At 43.8% G+C, this 20,090-nt stretch overlaps 1 protein-coding gene across 3 annotated transcripts in view; it reads right to left on the reverse strand.

Moving 5' to 3' along the window:
- MAST3 (microtubule associated serine/threonine kinase 3) overlaps positions 1-20,090 on the reverse strand; it is a 229,955-nt gene that overhangs the window by 16,553 nt on the left and 193,312 nt on the right. For all 3 annotated transcript variants that reach the window (XM_077476340.1, XM_077476342.1, XM_077476341.1), the window contains 5 exons: positions 18,102-18,299; positions 14,834-15,060; positions 14,635-14,757; positions 1,184-1,320; positions 105-286 (listed from right to left, as the gene is read on the reverse strand). In XM_077476340.1, coding sequence (XP_077332466.1) covers positions 105-286; positions 1,184-1,320; positions 14,635-14,757; positions 14,834-15,060; positions 18,102-18,299 — 867 coding nt within the window. The remainder of the gene's footprint in view (positions 1-104; positions 287-1,183; positions 1,321-14,634; positions 14,758-14,833; positions 15,061-18,101; positions 18,300-20,090) is intronic.

Genomic DNA, 20,090 nt, shown 5'->3' on the forward strand with positions numbered 1-20,090 from the left:
TCTGTATTGTACTGTATTTTGTACCTTCATGCCTTAAAAACACTAAGCAGACCAAAAACATTTCTATACCAACATCTTTGGCTATTGGCTTCACAGGCACTTACCAATTGGCATATCAGGAGCTGGGCTACGGCTTGGGGTTGTGGGGCCTGGAGACAAGCTGTGGGTGGGGGAGGCTGGGAGGCTCTCACTGGAAGACAAGGACTGATGGAAGCCCGAGGAAAAACTCTTGCTTGTTTGTAATACTGATGACTGCTTAGAAAGCTTCCTGAAAAGTGAGGATTTCCTACAGTAAGAAAAAAAAAATGTACGGTAAATTTAGTAATAATTCTGGCCATTTAAAAGAACATTTCTGTACAAATCAATTTTTAAAAAATCCAGCAATATAAAAAAGTAACCTAAAACCAGTCGCAGAACTCAATAGTAAGTGAACAACCAAAACAATATCTGGTCACCAAATGATAATTTTCACAAATAACCATTGCCTTGCATTTCCCAACCATGCATGTTTATTTGATGAAGTACAGATTATGTACAACACCAGTGCTGTTAAATTAAGGAAAACAATAGCAGCCAAAATTTAAAAAACATTCCCAAAAAATCTTTAGAGAGCTACATTCTTTGCCATTACATTGCCTTTAGGTATCCAGAAGGAATACATTAAAAACCTAACTTAGAAATATGGCTTTACCTGATTTTTTTTAATGCAAAATAAGGACATAGAAAAACCTATACCCTTTATATCATTTCCCCTTGGAAGCAGTTTTATACAGACCAATAAACTCAGCATTGGCAAAAAAAATAAAAAAACCCAACAACTTTATTTAGGTGTTTTTCATGCATCTACAAAATGTCCTACATTAAATTTATAAGAATCACATTTTTAAAAAACACTTTCCTTTGATAAGGATCTTTTCAACTCCAAGACCTAATATCTACTTCATCTAGCCACTTACTGCAAGACAAAATTCTTATAACGAATTGAGGGATCTATTCCCAAACAATTAGGAATGACTGGACAGGTGTTTGGACATTACATTTATTAGTAGGACTAACACATAAAAATTACTATGACCCACATTTTGCCAATGTGACATCAACAAACCAAAGGAGGTAAAACCCGTCTTTTATAGTAAGCCATATTCTTCACCCCAATTCACTAGGATATCAAGCCTTAGCTTACCTGTCTTGAGTATCTTTTTTCCTGTTCTTCTTGGTTCTCCTTGCCATGCGACCTTTGCAACTATTTTTTCTGGCAGGTCCAATCTTTATGGAAGTGTTTTCTAGTGGGGTAGTCCTTAGAGACACTTTGTTGCCACTCTGTTAGAAAAAAAAAAAAATCTAAGTTTCCATCAGTTAGAAAGCAGACACAAAAGGGAAACTACAAAGCTTGTGGTTTCACTGTAATAATAAAAAAAAATTTGGATTTTAATAACAGCTTACCTGTAAAATCCTTTTCTTTGATGTACATCAGGGGACACAGAGCCATAGTAATTATTATGTGGGTTATATCGGATCGACACTGGCCCTCTAAAAGCGTGTACTCCCCCTATATAACACCTCCCATTACTGGGAGTCCTCAGTTTTGTAGCCAAGCAATACAAGTGTATCCTGAGGAAGGGAGGGACCTCTGTGTCCCCCTGATGTACATCAAAGGATTTTACAGGTAAGCCGTTATAAAAAATCCTATTTTCGTTTCTTACATCAGGGGACACAGAGTCATAGCAATTACTATATGGGATGTCCCATAGAAATGGCAACTGAAGGGGGTGGGGGGGGGGGGGGGGGGGAGAGACAGAACAAAAAACAGGAGGCCAGAGGACTCATACTGCAGCTTGCAGAATAATGTGCCCAAAGGCAATATCCTCATGACCTTTAATATCGATTTGATAAAATCTGATAAACACATGAACCTAAGACCAAGTTGCGGTCTTACAGATCTGAGCCATAGAGGCCTGATGATGCAGCACCCAAGAGGCACTAATCGCCCTGGATGAGTGCACTCTTAATATGAGAAGGAAGAATTTTCTTCTTTAAGCTGAAGCTTGAATAATCACTTGACAAATCCATTTGGAAAATAGTGGATCTTGACGCTGCCTGTCCACATCTTGGACCCTCTGGCAGTACAAACAAAACCCGTGTTTTGCAAAACTGAACGGTCACCTTTAAATAGACTCTGATCGCTCTTACTACATCAAGATAATGTAGTGCCTTCTCTTCCCTAGATTAAGGCTCTGGGGAGAAATGAAGGAAGGAAGAATATCTTTGTTTAAATGAAAACCTATTACCACTTTTCATAGGAAAAAACAATGACAAGGCCGGGATCTGGCTCTTGATAGAAGTCAAGGCCAGCTTCATTTCAGATCCCATATGCAGGACATCAGGAATCCTGCCTATGACATACTTCCTGGGGTGCCTATCCCTGAATCCACACCAAGAAACATATGCCTTCCAGACTCTATAGTAAGTGATTCTGGAACCCGGCTTCCTGCCATTAATCAAAGTAGACACTACCAAGAGAGACCACCTATTATCATTTAGAAAGTGGGATTCAACAGTCAGACCTGTTAAATTTTTCGTCTGTAAGGTAGGATGAAATACCGGACCTTGTGCAAGAAGGTCCGGCTATAATGGCAGAGTCCGAAGGACTCCTACTGCACTGGAGGAAACGCATAGATCAGTGAAAACTGATCCCATGGGAACATTAATGCATCTGTTCCGCCTGCTAGCAGACCCGTTGTTCTAGACATAAAGTTGTTGGCTTTTTTAATGAATCTGGACGCTAATAGGTCCATGTCCAGAACACCCCCATCTTCTGACATATCGCAAGGAAAATGTCGGGGTGAAGAGATCATTCTCCCGGAAAGAAATTGTTGGCGACTCGAGTAGTACGCCTGAAAAATTTGAATTGCCGATAGGCAAGGAGTGTTGTGTTCTGCCCAAGCTAGAACATTATTCACCTCTTTTTGGGCTGCACGACCTCTCATGCCCCCCTGGTGATTGATGTAAGCCACCGCCGTGGCCTTGTCAGACCGAATCCTGTCAGGACAGTCCTGTAGTCTGACCGCCAATATTCTAGGGCCAGACGTACTGCCTGAAACTTCTAAAAAAGTTGATAGGCAAGGTCCTCTAACCTGGACCATCTCCCCTGAACAGAATCTTCTTCCAGGGCTGCTCCCCAGCCTAGAAGGCTGGCATCTGTTACCACCTTCCAGGATAAAGATTTTCCCTTAGCTGGATAACCACCAATTTAGGCTCTGACTATGTCGGGAGCCAAGCGTATTGGAAACAAATAAGGCCTGAATTTTTATTCCAGACCGACAGGATGGTGTCTTGAAGCAGTCTTTGTGTAAAACTGCGCGTAAGGGATGGCCTTGAAGGAGGCCACCATTTCCCCTAAAAATTTCCTGCACAGCCGAATGAAGGAACTTTCCTTTGTTTTGATAAGTTGAATTAGTCCTACAATGGAACTGATTCTTGTCTGGGGTAAGAATACCTTCTTCTGTATGGTATCTATAACCAGCCACCCAAGTACCGTAATCTCCTTGATGGTTTTAAGGAGAATCTTCCTAGGTTGAGAATCCAACCTAGAGATTTCAGATATTTACGGCTGAGATCAGACACTGAGTTTAGACTTGAGACTGAATAATCTATTAAAAGTAGATCTTCTAAATAGGCTAGGACCGCTATGCCTTGAGCCCTCAACCTGGCTAAAGGAGGTGCCAGAATCTTTCAGAACACTCGTGATGCTGTGGCTAAGCCGAATGGCAGGGCCACAACTGAAAAGATAATTTTACATTTCAAAATGCAGAAATTTCTGGTGAGCGGGAAATCTGACACATGGAGATATGCAACTCCCCTCCTTGCAGGACGGACACAGCCGATCGAATTATGAACAGATCGGATGTTTAAGTGCCGATTCAGATCTTCGAGATCTAGAATGGGTCTTACCCCTCTGTTCGGTTCTGGAACCTTAAAAGGTTTGCACCAAAACCCCCTGTTCCACTAAGGGAACAGCTGATCCAGAGGCCAGAAAAAGAGACTTCTTTTTTTCTCTGGATCCTTAGGATCCGGAAACTCTTGCATAAAGACTGCCCCATCAGCAGCCCAAGGACCCCACAGGCAGCACCCAAACAGGGATCTGAACCCCGGACCCTCAGATCAAAAGCAAACGGAGCCATCTGGGCTTTCGTAACCTAGAGAAAAAAATTGTAGAAATCGCTCTACTCTTGACATTGTTCCTGCCAGATTGAGAATCGCAGGACCTTTCCCTTCACCCAAATGAGTGGGTGTGCTCCTTCATGAGAAGGCTTTAGCATTCTGCTTTGTGGGCTTTCTGCCCTCAAGATCCTGGTGCTGCCCTTGGGGACTTTCCCTTGAACCCGATGATTGAGACAGTCGAGACTGCCTAGAGGCAGATGCTACAGGCATAGGAGAGGCAGCACGATAAAAGCAGAAATGTTTGGGGGCGTGGCTTGGCGCGGAAGGAATGGCCGCTTAGTGAGGAGCTCCTGGAGACTCACAGCCCGTTAACGTCTTTCCTGGCCGAATCAGACGCTGAAAATGAGCAAGCAAGCTCGGCACAACCCGGGGACTAGATCGCGACAATCCGCTTCGTCCCAGACCCGCAATATACAGGACTTGTTCCTTATGCAGGCCCGCTCTGACCGTTCCACTCCGCGCAAGATGGCGCAGCCACGAGGAGGAGATGAGTGACGGTTCCCAAGGTACCGCGGACGACCTGGTAAGCGGGAACGGAAACCCTGACCACCCTCTAACGCTGGGCGACATGACCGCCATAGCATCAGACATTAAGAATACCCTGTTCTCTGCTATTACCGACCTTAAAGCTGACCTCCTCTCACTGAACGAAAAAATGGCCACCATGGAGAGGGCTGAGGATAGGAGAGACAAGGCGGTACACAGACTGGAAGCTACAACGGCCTCACATACTGCGCACTTAATTTCCATCAACAGGCACCTTGAAGACCTCGATAACAGGGGTCGGCGGTGTAACATTCGAGTGAGGGGGGTTCCAGAGGCGGTGGCCCCCGACCAGATACCCTCGGCCCTACGCTCCATATTCAACAACCTGCTGGAGAACCCGGCCGATACCCCTATTGAATTTGTACGGGCGCACAGGGCCCTGCGAGCGAGACCGTCAGACACAGCCCCACCGAGAGACATCATATGCTGCCTCCAGAACTTTCCTCTGAAGGAGGAGATTCTCAGCCAAGCAAGGAAGAATGACCGTATCCAATTCAATGATAGTGATTTGGCACTTTTTCAGGACTTGTCACCCATCACCCTGCAAAACAGGAGGGCCTTACGTCCTCTCTTGGAAGTATTGCGAGAGAGGGGCATTGTTTACAAATGGCGCTTTCCGTTTGCCCTACAGGCTACTTTTAATGGGAGACAACTCTTACTCAGGCTCCCAGAGGAGCTTCCGGATTTCTGCGCAGCACTGAATATCCCCTGCGTTCATCTCCCAGACTGGTATGCGGAGTTCCGGAACCCCCCACAAGACGCTAGCCCTGACAGCTCTCCCCACTCTTCCCCTGCCAAACCCCCCACGAAGAAGAGCAGAGGCGGCAGGATGGGCGCTGGAACGGGGGGCCGCCTTCTGTTTCCTGCACGGCAGTCCAGGAGCCGGGACCTTGCTTGAGGGACCAGTGGGACGCCATTCATTTTGCCCAATTTTTTTGATCGTTTTGGCTGGTGATTGCCCAGAGGTTTTCCAGGGGCACGATGTGTTTTTTCTTCTTTTTCTGTTTTTTTTTTTTGGGGCTGTTCTGAGCTGACAGCTCTAGGTTGCATGTCCCGCCACTTAGTGGCTGCTAATTTCCGGCCAGGAAATATTCTTTTGCCTTGTTATGCTTTAAATTAGGGTCTGTGAGTCTCCCCTATGGTGACTCTGTGTTTTTGTATTATTATTCCCTTTTTTCTTTTTTTTATTTCTTTTTATGCACCTTTTTGTTAAGGGATTCTCCTTATTGTTACAACTGGGGCAATTTTCATGGTATCACTGTGAACACTTACCCCTTCTGTGGTGTTCCTCCCACGTACCCCACAAACAGGGCATAGCAGTATAGTTAGGTTTTTGCTGCGTGTACCTCTCCCTGCTCTTTTTTCGGCTTGCAGCTCAGAGATCTGCAGGCAAGAACTCACCCTAATTGATACGCCCTGAGTACAGGACGTTCTCCCACCTTATCCTACCCTCATTTTTGTCCTTGTACCTCTCTCTTCTCCCGATTTCTCCCCATCTTTCCTTCTCCTTTCTCTCTACTGTCATCTCTCACTGCTTCTCCTTCTTGTTTATCTCCACAGAGTGAGCCGCCCTCGGAGGGTTTTGATTTCTCGACCATGGCATACTCGATGCTGGGCCCCTGCCCGACTCTGATATCGCACAATGTTCGTGGCTTAAATATACCTGAAAAGCGCATCTCCATCCTCCGGGAGTTGAATAAGGTAAAACCCATGTTTGTATATTTGCAAGAGACACACTTCCGATCTAGTCAAATTCCTAGGTTATTTAACAAAAATTTCCCACGGGTGTTTCATGCAACAAACCCGCAAGCGAAAACGAAAGGAGTCTCGATTCTCCTCCACAAGTCGGCGGGTTTTGAGGTCACTCAACAGCTGTCAGATCCCGACGGCATATACTTGTTCCTAAAGGGCATGTGGGGCTCTACGCCCTTAACGCTAGCCAACGTTTATTTCCCCAATAGTGCACACGTATCCGAGTAGTAGGTGAACTAAAGAGCTTTGCTACAGGCTGCATTTTACTGGGGGGGGGGGACTTTAATGTTCCACTTAACCCGATTCAGGACATTTCCACTGGTAAATCAAGCTTAACTTACCGTACTTTGAAACAGGTGTTACATTCTCTGACTTTAATAGACACTTGGCGCACTCTCAACCCTACTGGTAGGGACTTTACTTGCTACTCGGCACCTCACGATAAGTACACTCGTATTGACTACATCTTTATTACGCAGCGGGATCTGTTGAATGCCAAGAGCTCTCTTATTGGTCTCCAGACCCTCTCGGACCATGCTCCGGTTTCGGTTTCCCTGACGCATTCTGACTTGAGGCCTAGACTCTGCACGTGGAGACTGAACCCCTCACTATTGACTGACATTGAACTACTCCCGACGCTAACGGACGCCCTCCGTAATTATTTCCGAGAAAGTGTCTCGGAGGAGCTTTCACCCCTGACTATTTGGGAAGCACACAAGTGTGTAATGAGGGGGGAGTTTATCAGAGCAGGGGCGTCCCGTAAACGGAAGGCGGAATCTCAGATAGCTGCCCTAACCTCAAGAATTGCACAGCTTGAGTCCCAACATAAGCAGTCCCGGGCTACTTTAGTGGCCCAGGAATTGCTTGAGGCGAGGTCGGAGCTGAAAGGTATCCTAGAGACCAAGAGTAAGCGCACCCTTTTTCTAAAACAAAAAATATACTATGAACATGGCGACAAGGGGGGTAGACTATTGGCCAGGGCGGTTAAGGAGGCTGCCCTCGCCAATAATATTATGGCAATTAAGAAGGCGGACGGCTCTTTGACGAACCGTGTGGATCAGATTGCCGACAGCTTTCACCGGTTTTATAGTGACCTCTACAATATCCCACCTCAGCATAAACCTGGGGGGCTGCTCAGAGAGAGAGGCCATATAATCCGGGATTATCTGTCTCAGAGTGGCATGCCTACACTCTCTCCTGATGACGCAGATTCCTTGGAGGGTCCGGTCACCTCGGAGGAACTATTGGGGGCGATAAAAAGCCTTAAACCGGGTAAGAGTCCTGGCCCTGATGGGCTGACGGCGCACTACTACAAGGCTTTTTCGGACCTGTTAGAAAAACCACTCTTGAGAACCCTCAATTCATTAAGAGAGCCCCATCAACTTCCTACGACCTTTTTGGGAGCTTATATAACGGTGCTCCCCAAGCCGGGGAAGGACCCCACGGTCTGTGCTAGCTACCGTCCCATTTCCCTACTTAATTTAGATTTAAAAATTTTGTCTAAAATTATCGCAAACCGACTGAGATACTTTTTGCCCCAATTGATTGGCCCGGATCAGGCAGGGTTTATGCCGGGGAGGGAATCCAGGGACAACGCAACGAAGGCTTTGAATTTAATCCACCACTGTCAGAATGCTCGGTTTGGGGGCCTTCTCCTGTCCACGGACGCGGAGAAGGCCTTCGACAGAGTGGCTTGGGATTTTCTATTTGCTACATGCACTCATGTGGGGCTACGCCCCAGCATGCTTTCCTGGATTTCCTCCCTCTATCAAAATCCGACTGCCCAATTGAAGATCAATGGGACCCTGTCTGATCCAGTGCAGATTAGGAACGGGACGAGGCAGGGGTGCCCCCTCTCCCCGCTTCTGTTTATCCTCACCCTAGAGCCATTCATTCGCACGATTAACAACACACCCTCCATCTCAGGTTTTCCCGTGGGGCAGAGAATTTGTAAAATCGCTGCTTATGCGGATGATTTATTGTTTTTTCTGACCCACCCGCATACCTCGATCCCAAACCTGTTGCAGGCCTTTTTGGTATACGGCTACATTTCAAACCTCAAGATTAACTATACTAAGTCAGAGGCCATGAATCTAACGCTCCTCCCTGACGTGTTGGCGCAGGCCCAATCAAATACCTCATTTAAATGGGTGACGGACGCCTTGACATATCTGGGCATCAAACTTACTCCGCAGTTAAGCAAGATCTTCTCTTTTAATTTTAAGCCCATGTTGAGGCAGATTGAACTAGACCTGACTAGGTGGTCGTGGGGCCTCTTTTCATGGTTTGGAAGGGCCGGACTCATTAAAATGATAACACTCCCACGACTTCTTTACCTATTTCACACTTTGCCCATCGAACTCCCAGTCGCCTTTTTTAAACAGTTTCAATCCTTACTTTGGAAATTCTTATGGGCCCAAAAAAGACCGCGCATTAGTTTACACCTATTGACGAAACCGAAGGCAGCAGGCGGGATGGGGTTCCCGAATTTCAAACTGTATTACTATGCCACCCATCTAGCCAGAATAGTTGACTGGAACTGTCATGCAGATAGCAAAGACTGGATCTCAATAGAAGAGGGAGTGTCTAGATCTCCATTGCGATTCTCCCCTTGGATCCCGAAGGCCAGATGCCCTAGGGAATTATCACAACACCCTCTCATTGGGGCTTCGTTGCGGATTTTTCATAAGCTGACCTCACACCATGACTTTACTTCTTCCCCTGGCCCTCTAACACCTCTCCGGGGCAATCCGGATTTTCCCCCGGGACTGTCCACAAATGACTTCTCACACACTGCTGACTCCCCGTTGTTAGCTTCACACCTGGTACGGCGGGGAAAGATTCTTCCCTTTGATGACCTCATAGGTAGCCTCCCTCCGGCAACATTATCGTTTTGGAAATACAGGCAGGCGTGCCATTATCTCCTGGCGCCTGTGCGGAGGGAGGCTGTGCTTAGGGGCCCTACACCCTTTGAGAAGATCTGCCTCCAGGGCGCCCCCTTGGAGAAGACGACCTCCTTTATGTACGCATGTCTCCAGCAGCTGATCCACACGGAGTCGGACAGATTTAGGGATGCATGGGAGAAGGCCCTCCTGACTCGTTTTACGGATGCACAGTGGCACAATGCATGTATCCTTGCCCACAAAGGCACTATAAGCACCAGGCTACAGGAAAACGCATACAAATTACTCTCACAATGGTACGCCACCCCGACCAAAGTTAAGAGTTGGTATCCGGCATCCTCTGACCTCTGCTGGCGCTGCGGGGAGGCAGCGGGAGACATGCTGCATGTTTGGTGGAGTTGCCCCCGGATAGCTAGCTTCTGGGGCGAGATCTGCAATTTAATTCTCAATATTACTAACACCACGCTAACTCTTTCACCGGAGTGTTGTCTCTTGCACATATCAGACATGCCGCTGGGCAGATACAACAGATCTTTGACTAAGTACCTGCTGATAGCGGCCAAATCCCTGATTCCTAAATACTGGAAACTAACTACGGTACCCTCAGTCAGGGAGTGGGTACACTCAGTTAACCATATTTTCTCTCTGGAGGAGATGCTCGCTACAGCTAAAGACACGGCGGATAAATTTCACAAGACTTGGTCCCCATGGGTCCAGTTTAAGTATTCTGCCGCTTTTCGGGATTTGAGTACAGGGTGAATGCTCGGCGGTTGAGATTGAGATGTGCCCTAAGGCTTGGAATCTCACCCCTGGTTGGTATGACTGAGAGATGACTCGCAGGGCCGTAGGGTGGCCCAATCTGTAAACTCTGTCTACTTTACTACGCCTCTTTCTGCTCTTTTACCCTTCATGTTTCTCTTTTCTATCTCCCTTTGTTTCTCTTTGTGTCTCCCTTCCCCCAACTTTCCCATCCCCCACCCAACCCCTCAATTATTCCTCAATTATTCCCTTTTGAATGGAAGACACTAAAACAACGTAAAATAAACTACAATTAAATAACAGTGAAACAAGTATGATCAGACAGCCTATACAAGCTTGGTGGTACTTTGTGTTATGTTATGCTTTAATTTGTCTTAGTTTCTGCATACTGTTACTGGTCATTTTGTGCCCTGTATTGGCTGCTTATTGATTTGCACTCTGATGTTATCTTTGTGTTTTCTGAATTTGATCAATAAAACTTTATTGTAAAAAAAAAAAAAAAAAAAAGAAATGTTTGACCCTCCTTTTACTGGTAAAGAGAGCTTTACCCTTTTGGATGTACTTATCCACTCTAAATAGCCATACTCCAGGAAGGGAAAAAAACTGCCTAAGAGCTTTCAAGTGGTGCTTGGGCTGATTAATAGGTCAGCCACAGAACTCTGCGAGAATGCACTAGTCCAAGCATGAGCCATAAGGCTTAACCAATAGAGTCTTTCATAGCATCTACTGTGACACATAGTGCATCAGATACACCAGCCCATTGCCAGGCTTGCTGATCAGGCAGAAACTCAGGTATTGTCAGAAACCATGAATCAGACTGATACAGAAGTACAATCAAATCACACTTGTTTATTAATAAAAATAAATAGGTAAATAGAAAAAGCGTAGTTAAGTATAGCCAGAGTCCAGTAACCAGATCAGGTAGTCAGCCAGGCCAGAAGTCAGGGATCCAAGTAGAGCAATAGCAAGCAGGATAAGGAGCCAGAAGGGATGTCAGCAAGCAAATCTTTAAAAAAACCACAGGAGATGGTTTCTAGTGATCTGACCAAGGCGAAGGCAACGGTGAAGTGAGCTGGAAGGATTGAGAGGCGGTTCACACAGCGGCAACTCGTCAGGTGACTTCGCCGCCTGACAAGTCGCATCCCCCTCTGTGCAATGGAACCGTTCTAATCGGAGCGACTCAAGTTGCTCCGACTTAGAAAAAGGTTCCTGTACGACTTTTGGGGCAACTTGCATTGACTTCTATACAGAAGTCGTTTTGCAAGTCGCCGCAGTGGTCGCGTCCAGGTCGCCTGAGGCAGTCGCGCTGTAAGTCGTGCTGCCTCAGTGTGAACCGGACCTTAAGTAGGCAAGTCAGACGAGCATCATCAGGAACAGCTGGTAACTGTGGCGAGAGAAGAGAGCTGCCAATTAGCTGACAGCTGAGTGGCGAGCCCAGAGAAGGAAGGGCTAAGCCAGCCCTGACAGGTATCTCCACAAACTGTTCCTTAACTCTTAGAAGTCCACATTTTTCAATGAATTAGCATGACTCAAAATGTGCTCCACCAGAATGGTGGAGCAGACGTTAACGGAGCGAGATACACCAATTGCAGCAAGGACTGCAAAAGACATCTTGTGTTTAAAAGGAAGTTCCAACTTTAATTTGCTGGATCCTTTAACATCAGTGAATTATCCACTGGACATGTGAGACTCTGCTAACTGAGGTGATTGCAGCATCAATTGCTGGAACCCCCCCATTTCTTCATAGAAATGTTCTCATTCAGAATACATAAGCTATGCATAAATAGGAAAAAACATCCCCAGGTGGGGGAGGTTCAAATGAACCTAGTTAGAGGTAGATACCTCAAGAGCCTGTGCTGCCGGCAACAAAATAGTTAAGTAAGGGAGTAGACAAGCACCTGACTTGTGAGGCTACTCCCTCCCCGTTAGGATCCTCCTAAGAGGAAAAATAAGTATCTTCTAATATTTGGAAAGATCTAGCTGATCCCCAGCTTCCTGCACCTCAACAAAAGTGCCCTGAGGAATAGATGGGAATCTGCTATGTTTAGTCCTACTATGGAGAGACATCATAGCATTGATCTTCTTTCAAATTTTTAAATGGTAGAAGAAAAAAAAAAACCTGTTTGTATGATATATACAGGGACTGAAGTGTTCTACCCTTGACGGCTCAATCTGACTAGCCGTATCCCTCTCGGAGGAGGATGCCATTCTTTTGGAAATGCATTCAGTTTACAGTGCAAAACAAATGACCTTTTGGAGAAGTTCCTGGTCCCATTACCTTTCATAGCCTGAAGCATAAAGCAGAGGCACTATGCCAAAGAATGTACATTGCTAGGCTATAGTTCAGCACCATTAGCTGCCATTAACCCTAGCTACAGCAAAGTAAAATGTGCCAAAGGAGTAAGCCCGTGTTCACTAACCTGACCAAGCCATCCACCTGCTCTGTCCCTCCACAGCCAGCAGCAGCTTTCACACATACAGCGCTGAGCCCAGCTTCCTCATGTGGCCAGCGTCTGATGCCGTCAGCCACGCCCCCCGCAAATTATGGCCCTCCCTTTCCTTTCAAGGAAGGTGTTTTCCTGTGCTAGTGGCATCCTGTGGACCTGTAAGCATGGCTCTTTTCAAAAGAACCGTCTTGGCATGCCCCCCCCCCCCCCAAGGGAAATAAATCTGCGGGCACAGGAAGAGACCAGACCCCCCCCCCAATCTTCACCCTTCACGGTAGGCTCCGAGACCTTATAGGAAACCTTCAGGTACTGGGGAACTCTCAGGGTATCCCACAATCCTGGACCTGCGACAGCACCCTGCCAGTAAAACTTTATGGCCTCACTACCAAAAAAGTACTGGATCCCAGGGCCCAGCTCTCTAAAGAGAAGCGTTCGCAACCAAAACCTTGTTTCTTCAGATACAAGGCCTGAGTACCATTAATTTTAGCCCATGAAAAGACATCAGAATGGATCCAGTCAGCATGGCTGGCCCTCAAAGGATTACTACCCATGGAGCTCAGCACAGCACATCTTTACTCATGACCAACACCTTAGACACTGGCAAAAAAAAAAAAAAAAAAAAACTGAGAACTCCCAGTAATAGGAGGGGTTATATAGGGGAGTACACACCATTGGGTGCATGCCAGTGTCCAGCACCTGTCGGTCCGATATAACCCACATAGTAATTACTACAGCTCTGTGTCCCCTGATGTAAGAAAAGAAAGTTCTTTAACAGATCTTTTAAATCGCTTTTTATACGTATAAAAATGTGTTTTACAAATAAATGTTTAACCCTGACAAAGGATTCCCAAAACTCTTTAAGCCCTCTAAAGCACAGTTTAGCAAACTACTTCTTAGCTGGCTTTGTTTGACTGAAAGCTTGGAATAAACCCTTTGATAAGTCATTGCTAATGAGTCATTCAGTTCTGTATAAAAATTTAGCCTACAGAGCTCTGTAAAAAAAAAAAAAAAAAATCAACTTGTAAACTGCTTACAACAAAAAGCCAAGCAGTTTCATATGGAACATATAAAAAGCAGACCATTAATCTTATATACTGAATATTAATTTACAAAGTTTTATATTTACCAGTTTAACCTCCCTGGCGGTATGATTCAGTCTGGAATTAGGTGCTAAAAGCGGTACAATTATTTTGCATGGAAATCTGGCGTTTTATATTGTAGTCCTGTAATTCTTAGGAATAACGCTCTTAAATCTGTTCAAACCAGAGTCTAGCAGACATCCCAGGTATGATAAAGTTTATAATATAATAAAGAATAATAAAAATTGTTCAATAATGTAATCAAATCCTAAAACACTGAAAAAGGGACACTTTTTGGTTGCTATGGACAATCTCCAATTTCCAGGCAGAAAAAAAAACAGTATTTATAATATAAAAGTGCATGCAGGGCACTGCACAGACCACTAGGGACAAAGGTGATGTGTAATTTTTTTATACAGTACTGTAATCTGTAAGATTACAGTGCTGTGTGCGTTGTGTCTTTTTACTTTTTTTAATTTGCCGCCGTTCTCCGCTCCAGTGCACTGTAACGTCGCAGGGAACGGAGCTCGGCGGCATTCGGCACTGTGAATTGAGCGGAGGACAGCTCGCTCAAACAGTACGGGGGACATCGCTGGATCCAGGGGACAAGGTAAGTCTCACTGTGTCCTCCCTTGCATCCAGCGATGCGATCCAGACTCAGGATTACCGCTAGGGAGGTTAATAGTTCGGTATTCCTAGGCCATTAAAAAAAAAGGGGGAAAGAAAACACACAAGGCTGCTACATATTCTTTTTTTTTTACAAAAAATACATTCTTGCATGTACTGAAGGTGATGCTGCCTTCAGCACAGATCAGCCAAAATACAAGAAAGTACTTTCTGTAAAAGTAACTTCACATATACTGTGCACCTCCTTTATGTAGTTGCATGTATTTAAATATAAGAACATACAAATTACAATAGGTATACCTTTAAAAGGAGCTCTACAACATCCATATGTACCAGGCCGAGAACAGATTCCCCATTCACATGGGTTATCAGATCCCCAGCTCTTAACCCTGCTTCATGAGCTGGGCTTCCATCTTCTACGTTCTGGAAGAATACAATAAAAGGTATTATGAAATGCTCAAAATAGGCAGTGTTCAATTTGACCAAAAACATTACTCACCCAAACCATGTGGTGTACAGTATACACATCACTTTCTCCCATGTAAACACGAATTGCACGCAAAGTGAAGCCATACTTCTTTCCGGAGCTGTGAATAATTATTGGGGGACGCAGACTTGCTATTGCCACAGCAGAGTATCGATTTGGAGAAGAATCTCTGGAAGAAGGATTAGATGAGACGGAATGTGGAGAAATTGGGCTTGTAAGAGATCCACTGCTAAAATCATCTGTGGGAAAGAATAAACAATCCATTTAAATTTCTCCCTGCTAAATAATCTAAACAGTTGTGACAGTGACTGGTGTCTGTAATTATTACTGTTTACTTACAAAGATGTCAAATACACACCATCAGCTAACATTTTCTGCTACATTGTTGTAGTAACAAACTGCTTAATATATATATTTTTTTGTATAAATGTACAAATATAAAGCAATCTACTTATGGAGAACAACATACATATTCCCAGATTGGCAGGACAAAAAATAACTGGATAATCTTAAAATTAGAAAAGCACTGAATATATTTTCCCACATTTTTAGATTTATAGTTTGCAGTTTTGGAGGGTCCTTTTGGTTCAAAATGGGGTTGATTTACTAAAGGAGTAGAGAATGTTTACTTTAAAAAGTGGATTTTTACTAAGTTTAGTAAATGAGGCGAACTATCCAAACATCTGTTTTTGTTTTTTTTGCCCATTGTCCTTGTACATTAACCACTTAAGGACCAAGCCTCTTTTTCAGACAGTGTTTACAAAATAAAAACATTTTTTTTTTTGCTAGAAAATTACTTAGAACCCCCAAACATTATACATTTTTTTTCTAACACCCTAGAGAATAACATGGTGGTCGTTTAATTACTTTGTCACACCGTATTTGCGCAGCAGTCTTACAAGCGTATATTTTCTAAAAGAAAAAAAAATATTTTTTTGAATAAAAAACAAAACAAAAAAAACTTAACAGTAAAGTTAGCCCAATTTTTTTCTATATTGTGAAAGAATGTTACGCCGAGTAAATTGATACCCAACATGTCATGCTTTAAAATTGCGCCCGCTCATTGAATGGCAGCATAGGCGACATCTAAAAAAATTCTACCGGCTGCATGTTTTGCGTTACAGAGGAGGTCTAGGGCTAGAATTATTGCTCTCGCTATACCGTTTGCGGCAACACCTCACATGTGTGGTTTGAACAGTTTTCCTATGTGAGCACTCTTCATGTATGCGTTTGCTTCTGCACTCGAGCTCTGCGTGACATGGAGTGTTTTAAAAAAAATTAATTTTTTCTTATTTTACCTTTTAATTTTTACACTGTTAAAAAAAAAAAAAAAAAAAAAGCTTGTCACTTTTATTCCTATTAGAAGGAATGTAAACATCCCCAGGATCTCTTAAATATGAGAGGCCAATGTACGTCCCTGCTTTGGGGACGAATATAGTTTTTAACCCCGGTATCCCAGTGTTCGGTCGGCCACCGATAAAAGTGATCTTGCGGCAAATTCACTGCAGAGACCACTTTTATCTTGTAGCCGGCCGAACACGGGGATACCGGGGTTAAAAACTATATCCATCCCCAAAGCAGGGACGTACATCGGCGTGTGGTGGTCGGCAAGTGGTTAAAAGGGCAATTTTCACTTACCTACCCCTTATTAACTAAGCTAAAATCCACATTCAAGTGAACATGCTCTAGTAAATCAGCCCTAAAGTTAAGCACTGTTCATTTTGACATCAAATATCAATTTAGTTTTAGTTATAGTCTTATGACTAAAATGTAATTTTATCTTTAGTCTTATTTCAGTCAACTTAAATCTTCAGTACATTCTAATCAACTAAAAACTCCAGTGCCCCCATGAATTTCTGCTTTCCTTGGAGCTCCGCCTGTCTTTTAAAGCCCCTTCCCCCGACTATCAGCAAGCTGTATTGGATGAGACATGCATGCTCACTCTGTCTGCCTGCGAGTTCTAGAACAATGCCCTGCAAACCACAGAAGAGGAACTCCTCGGTCAGATTCAGATCTGTCTGGATGTGACATGGTGGGCGTTTCTCCTCCCAGCAAGGTAAGATTGCTTAGCATTGTGTAAAAACAGCTTCCCCAGACTGTCCAGTTTACTGCTTTGTGCGCTCCTTTACTCCCATTTAATTCCCCAAACCTTGCTTGCAGGTCACCTCCCTATCCTCAAAGTATAATGCACCCTGCCCTGTGTACTCCCTCCCCTCGTTATTATTTATAAAGACTTTATATATCACAATGGCTAAATCTGTGCTTTAATGCATGTTCAGACCCCAATACCATAAATAATAACATATTACATTTTTATTCCAGGCGCATATAATGAGTTTCGAAATTCTAGAGAAATGCTTAACTAATGCATTACAATTTAACTAAACCCATTCGATTTTAGTCGACGAAATGACAATTGGAATTGATTTTCATCATAGTTTTCATCTATTGACTAAACTCAAATTTTATTTTCCATCACTGAAAACATGCAGCTGACGAAAAAAAGGTTCGGACTCTTTGGCCGCTTAATTGGCCCAGCCACGATGATGTCACTACCGCGCATGTGTATGGAAGTCACATCGTCACAGCAGAGAGGTGTACCATAAATGTACTCTGAGCTGTACATGTAAGGCTCAGTGTACTCAAATGCCGATATATAAGCAGTTATAACAGTAGAAACAAAGAGGGTCTCGTCTTTGATAAAAATCCTGCCTTTTTACTCTTTTCCTCCCCCCGCCCCAATAATTCTAGAAGCCATTTTGCTAAAGGAAACAAAAATATGCACCCAAGCAGTGAATAACACACTGCTTGGAATTTCTGTGCAGCAGTGGCCGCTTTGATGGCCCACAACAGGAAGATTGAAGCAAAAGGATTTTTCAAAGGATCAACAGGAATTTTTCAGCACTTGCAACATTTTAAAGAGACAAACCATGGGGTATCTGTATGTATTGCAAAAATGTACTGCATATGCATTTGATTATTTTACCCACTAACACTTAAATTTAATTCAAGAAATAAAAAATAAGTTCTGGGTTATAAAAAAAGTTTTCTTCTTACTTGTGTACACAGCTGAGAGTTCTTCAGTAACCAACTAGGTTTTTATGGGCCTTTATGTTGAACATGGATATTATAAAATGCTATTCTTAGCTTGGTATTTTTATTTTGTGGCAGACAAAGAATATTGCCATTTAAGCAGACATGTCCAATACCAGAGAAGTAATGACAGATAATGCATCACATTTGTAAAAGGAGTTGTTAGAATATTGTCAAATTGGCTCACCAGAAGTAATAATCAGTGATAGAGCAGAAACAGATGCAGACTTGGGTACACGTCTGCCTGGGTTAGAGCTTTGCATTTCAGTTCTCTCTCTCTGACCACGCAGTCGACGACTTGAACTCAGATCCAGGTTAGGTGTGATAGAATTCTTGGCACCAGTGCTATTACTGCGCAGACGGGTTCGGCTAAGGCTGACAATTTCTGAAATAGAATTAGACAATTTATCATAGTCGGTGTAAAATACTGGAACACAAATGTATTTACAAGTTATCCTATGGGGGGGGGGGGGGTTTTGGCCAACCTCTAACTCTTCTGGCAACAACCCACACTTTAGGATTTTCTTTTACTTTTGATTAGAACGGTAAACAGAACAAATAGAGAGTCTGACTCTCTCTAAATCTAAATCTAATACTTTAAAGCTCTCTTTTTTTTTTAATCAGAAAGAGATATAATTTTTCCCCTGTACAAATAATTAGTAAGACCTAATCTGGAATATGCAGTTCAGTTTTGGGCACCAGTTCTCAAAAAGGATATCGGGGAGCTGGAGAAAGTGCAACCAAACTGATAAGAGGCATGGAGGAGCTCAGCTATGAGGAAATATTAGAGGAACTGAATCTATTCATTCTTGAGAAGAGGAGATGAAGGGGGCATTTGATCACCATGTACAAATATACAAGGGGTCCATATAGTGAACTTGGTGTTGAGTTATTCACTTTACGGTCATCACAGAGAAAAAGGGGGCACTCTTTAAGTCTAGAGGAAGAGAGATTTATTCTCCAAATACGGAAAGGTTTCTTCACAGTAAGGAGCTGTGAAAATGTGCAATAGATTCCCTCCAGAGGTGGTTCTGGCCAGCTCAGTAGATTGCTTTAAGAAAGGCCTGGATTCTTTCCTAAATGTATGTAATATAACCAGGTACTAACATTTATAGGTAAAGTTGATCCATGGAAAATCCGATTGCCTCTCTGGAATCAGGAAATATTTTTTTTCCACTGCTGTAGCAAATTGGATCCAGCATTTCTGGGGGGATTTTTTGCCTTCCACTGGATCAACTGTGGGTATAGGATTGGGTATATGCGATTGTATGATTTTTTTTATTTTATTTATGGTTGAACTAGATGGATTTGTGTCTTTTTTCAACCTGACTAAATATGTAAATTACAAGGCAGGTTTGAATCTGCCTGATACTAGTGAGAAAGGCGATAGTTGCTACATCCAATGCTGTATCCTGGTCTAGGGCAGCACGTAAAGAGTCCCTGCCAGCTTGCGCTGTTCGTGTAGCGCCAGTCTTATGGGACGGACTGGGCTAAGAGGCAAATTAGTCCAGCGCCCCCATAAAGTGGCAGCATTGCTTCCAGTATGCGGGCGGCATTCCGCATCTGTGGGGGGATGGGGGTATACGCTTCTAATTTTGACTGTCCTATCATCCTGGAGCACAAACCTTCCTCACTGTGCTATGTTTTCTGCTTCACCACTGGTATGGTTATATCTTCTTAGTCCTCTCCATAAAATTATCAGAAATCTGTGCTGAAATTAGAACTATAGGCAACACTTTTTATCATTTTGGATAGAGTAAGGAAGGGTGAGCCCGTCAGTTTATTTTTTACCATACCTGTCCCATTGCAGAGATTTCTCTTCACTTCCTTCCCCATAGCCGAACAGGAAGGGAGAGGAAATCTAAGCAAATTAAGGGAATCCATCGCCTGCCCAACCCCACCCCCTCAGAACTAGTGTCCCCACTCAAAAATTTCAGGGCGGATCTTAAACAGCAAGGGGTGTGACCTTGACAGGAAGGGGCGAGTCATATTTAAATTAGGAGGTGTATGAATTTATTCAGGCCTAGGGCAGCACAAAACCTAGGCTTCAAATATGTAGAATACAGCAAATAAAATGGCAGAATGTGTGAAAATACCTCTGCTGCGGTACTAATAAAAAGGTAAGAGGGGTTCCTGAATCACCATATCACCTATAGGGATGAGCTCGGGCGTGTTC

The sequence above is a fragment of the Lithobates pipiens genome, unplaced genomic scaffold (assembly GCF_037356315.1).
Source record: "Lithobates pipiens isolate NorthernLeopardFrog02 unplaced genomic scaffold, aLitPip1_a1.2 Scaffold_13, whole genome shotgun sequence".
Lineage (NCBI taxonomy): Eukaryota > Metazoa > Chordata > Amphibia > Anura > Ranidae > Lithobates > Lithobates pipiens.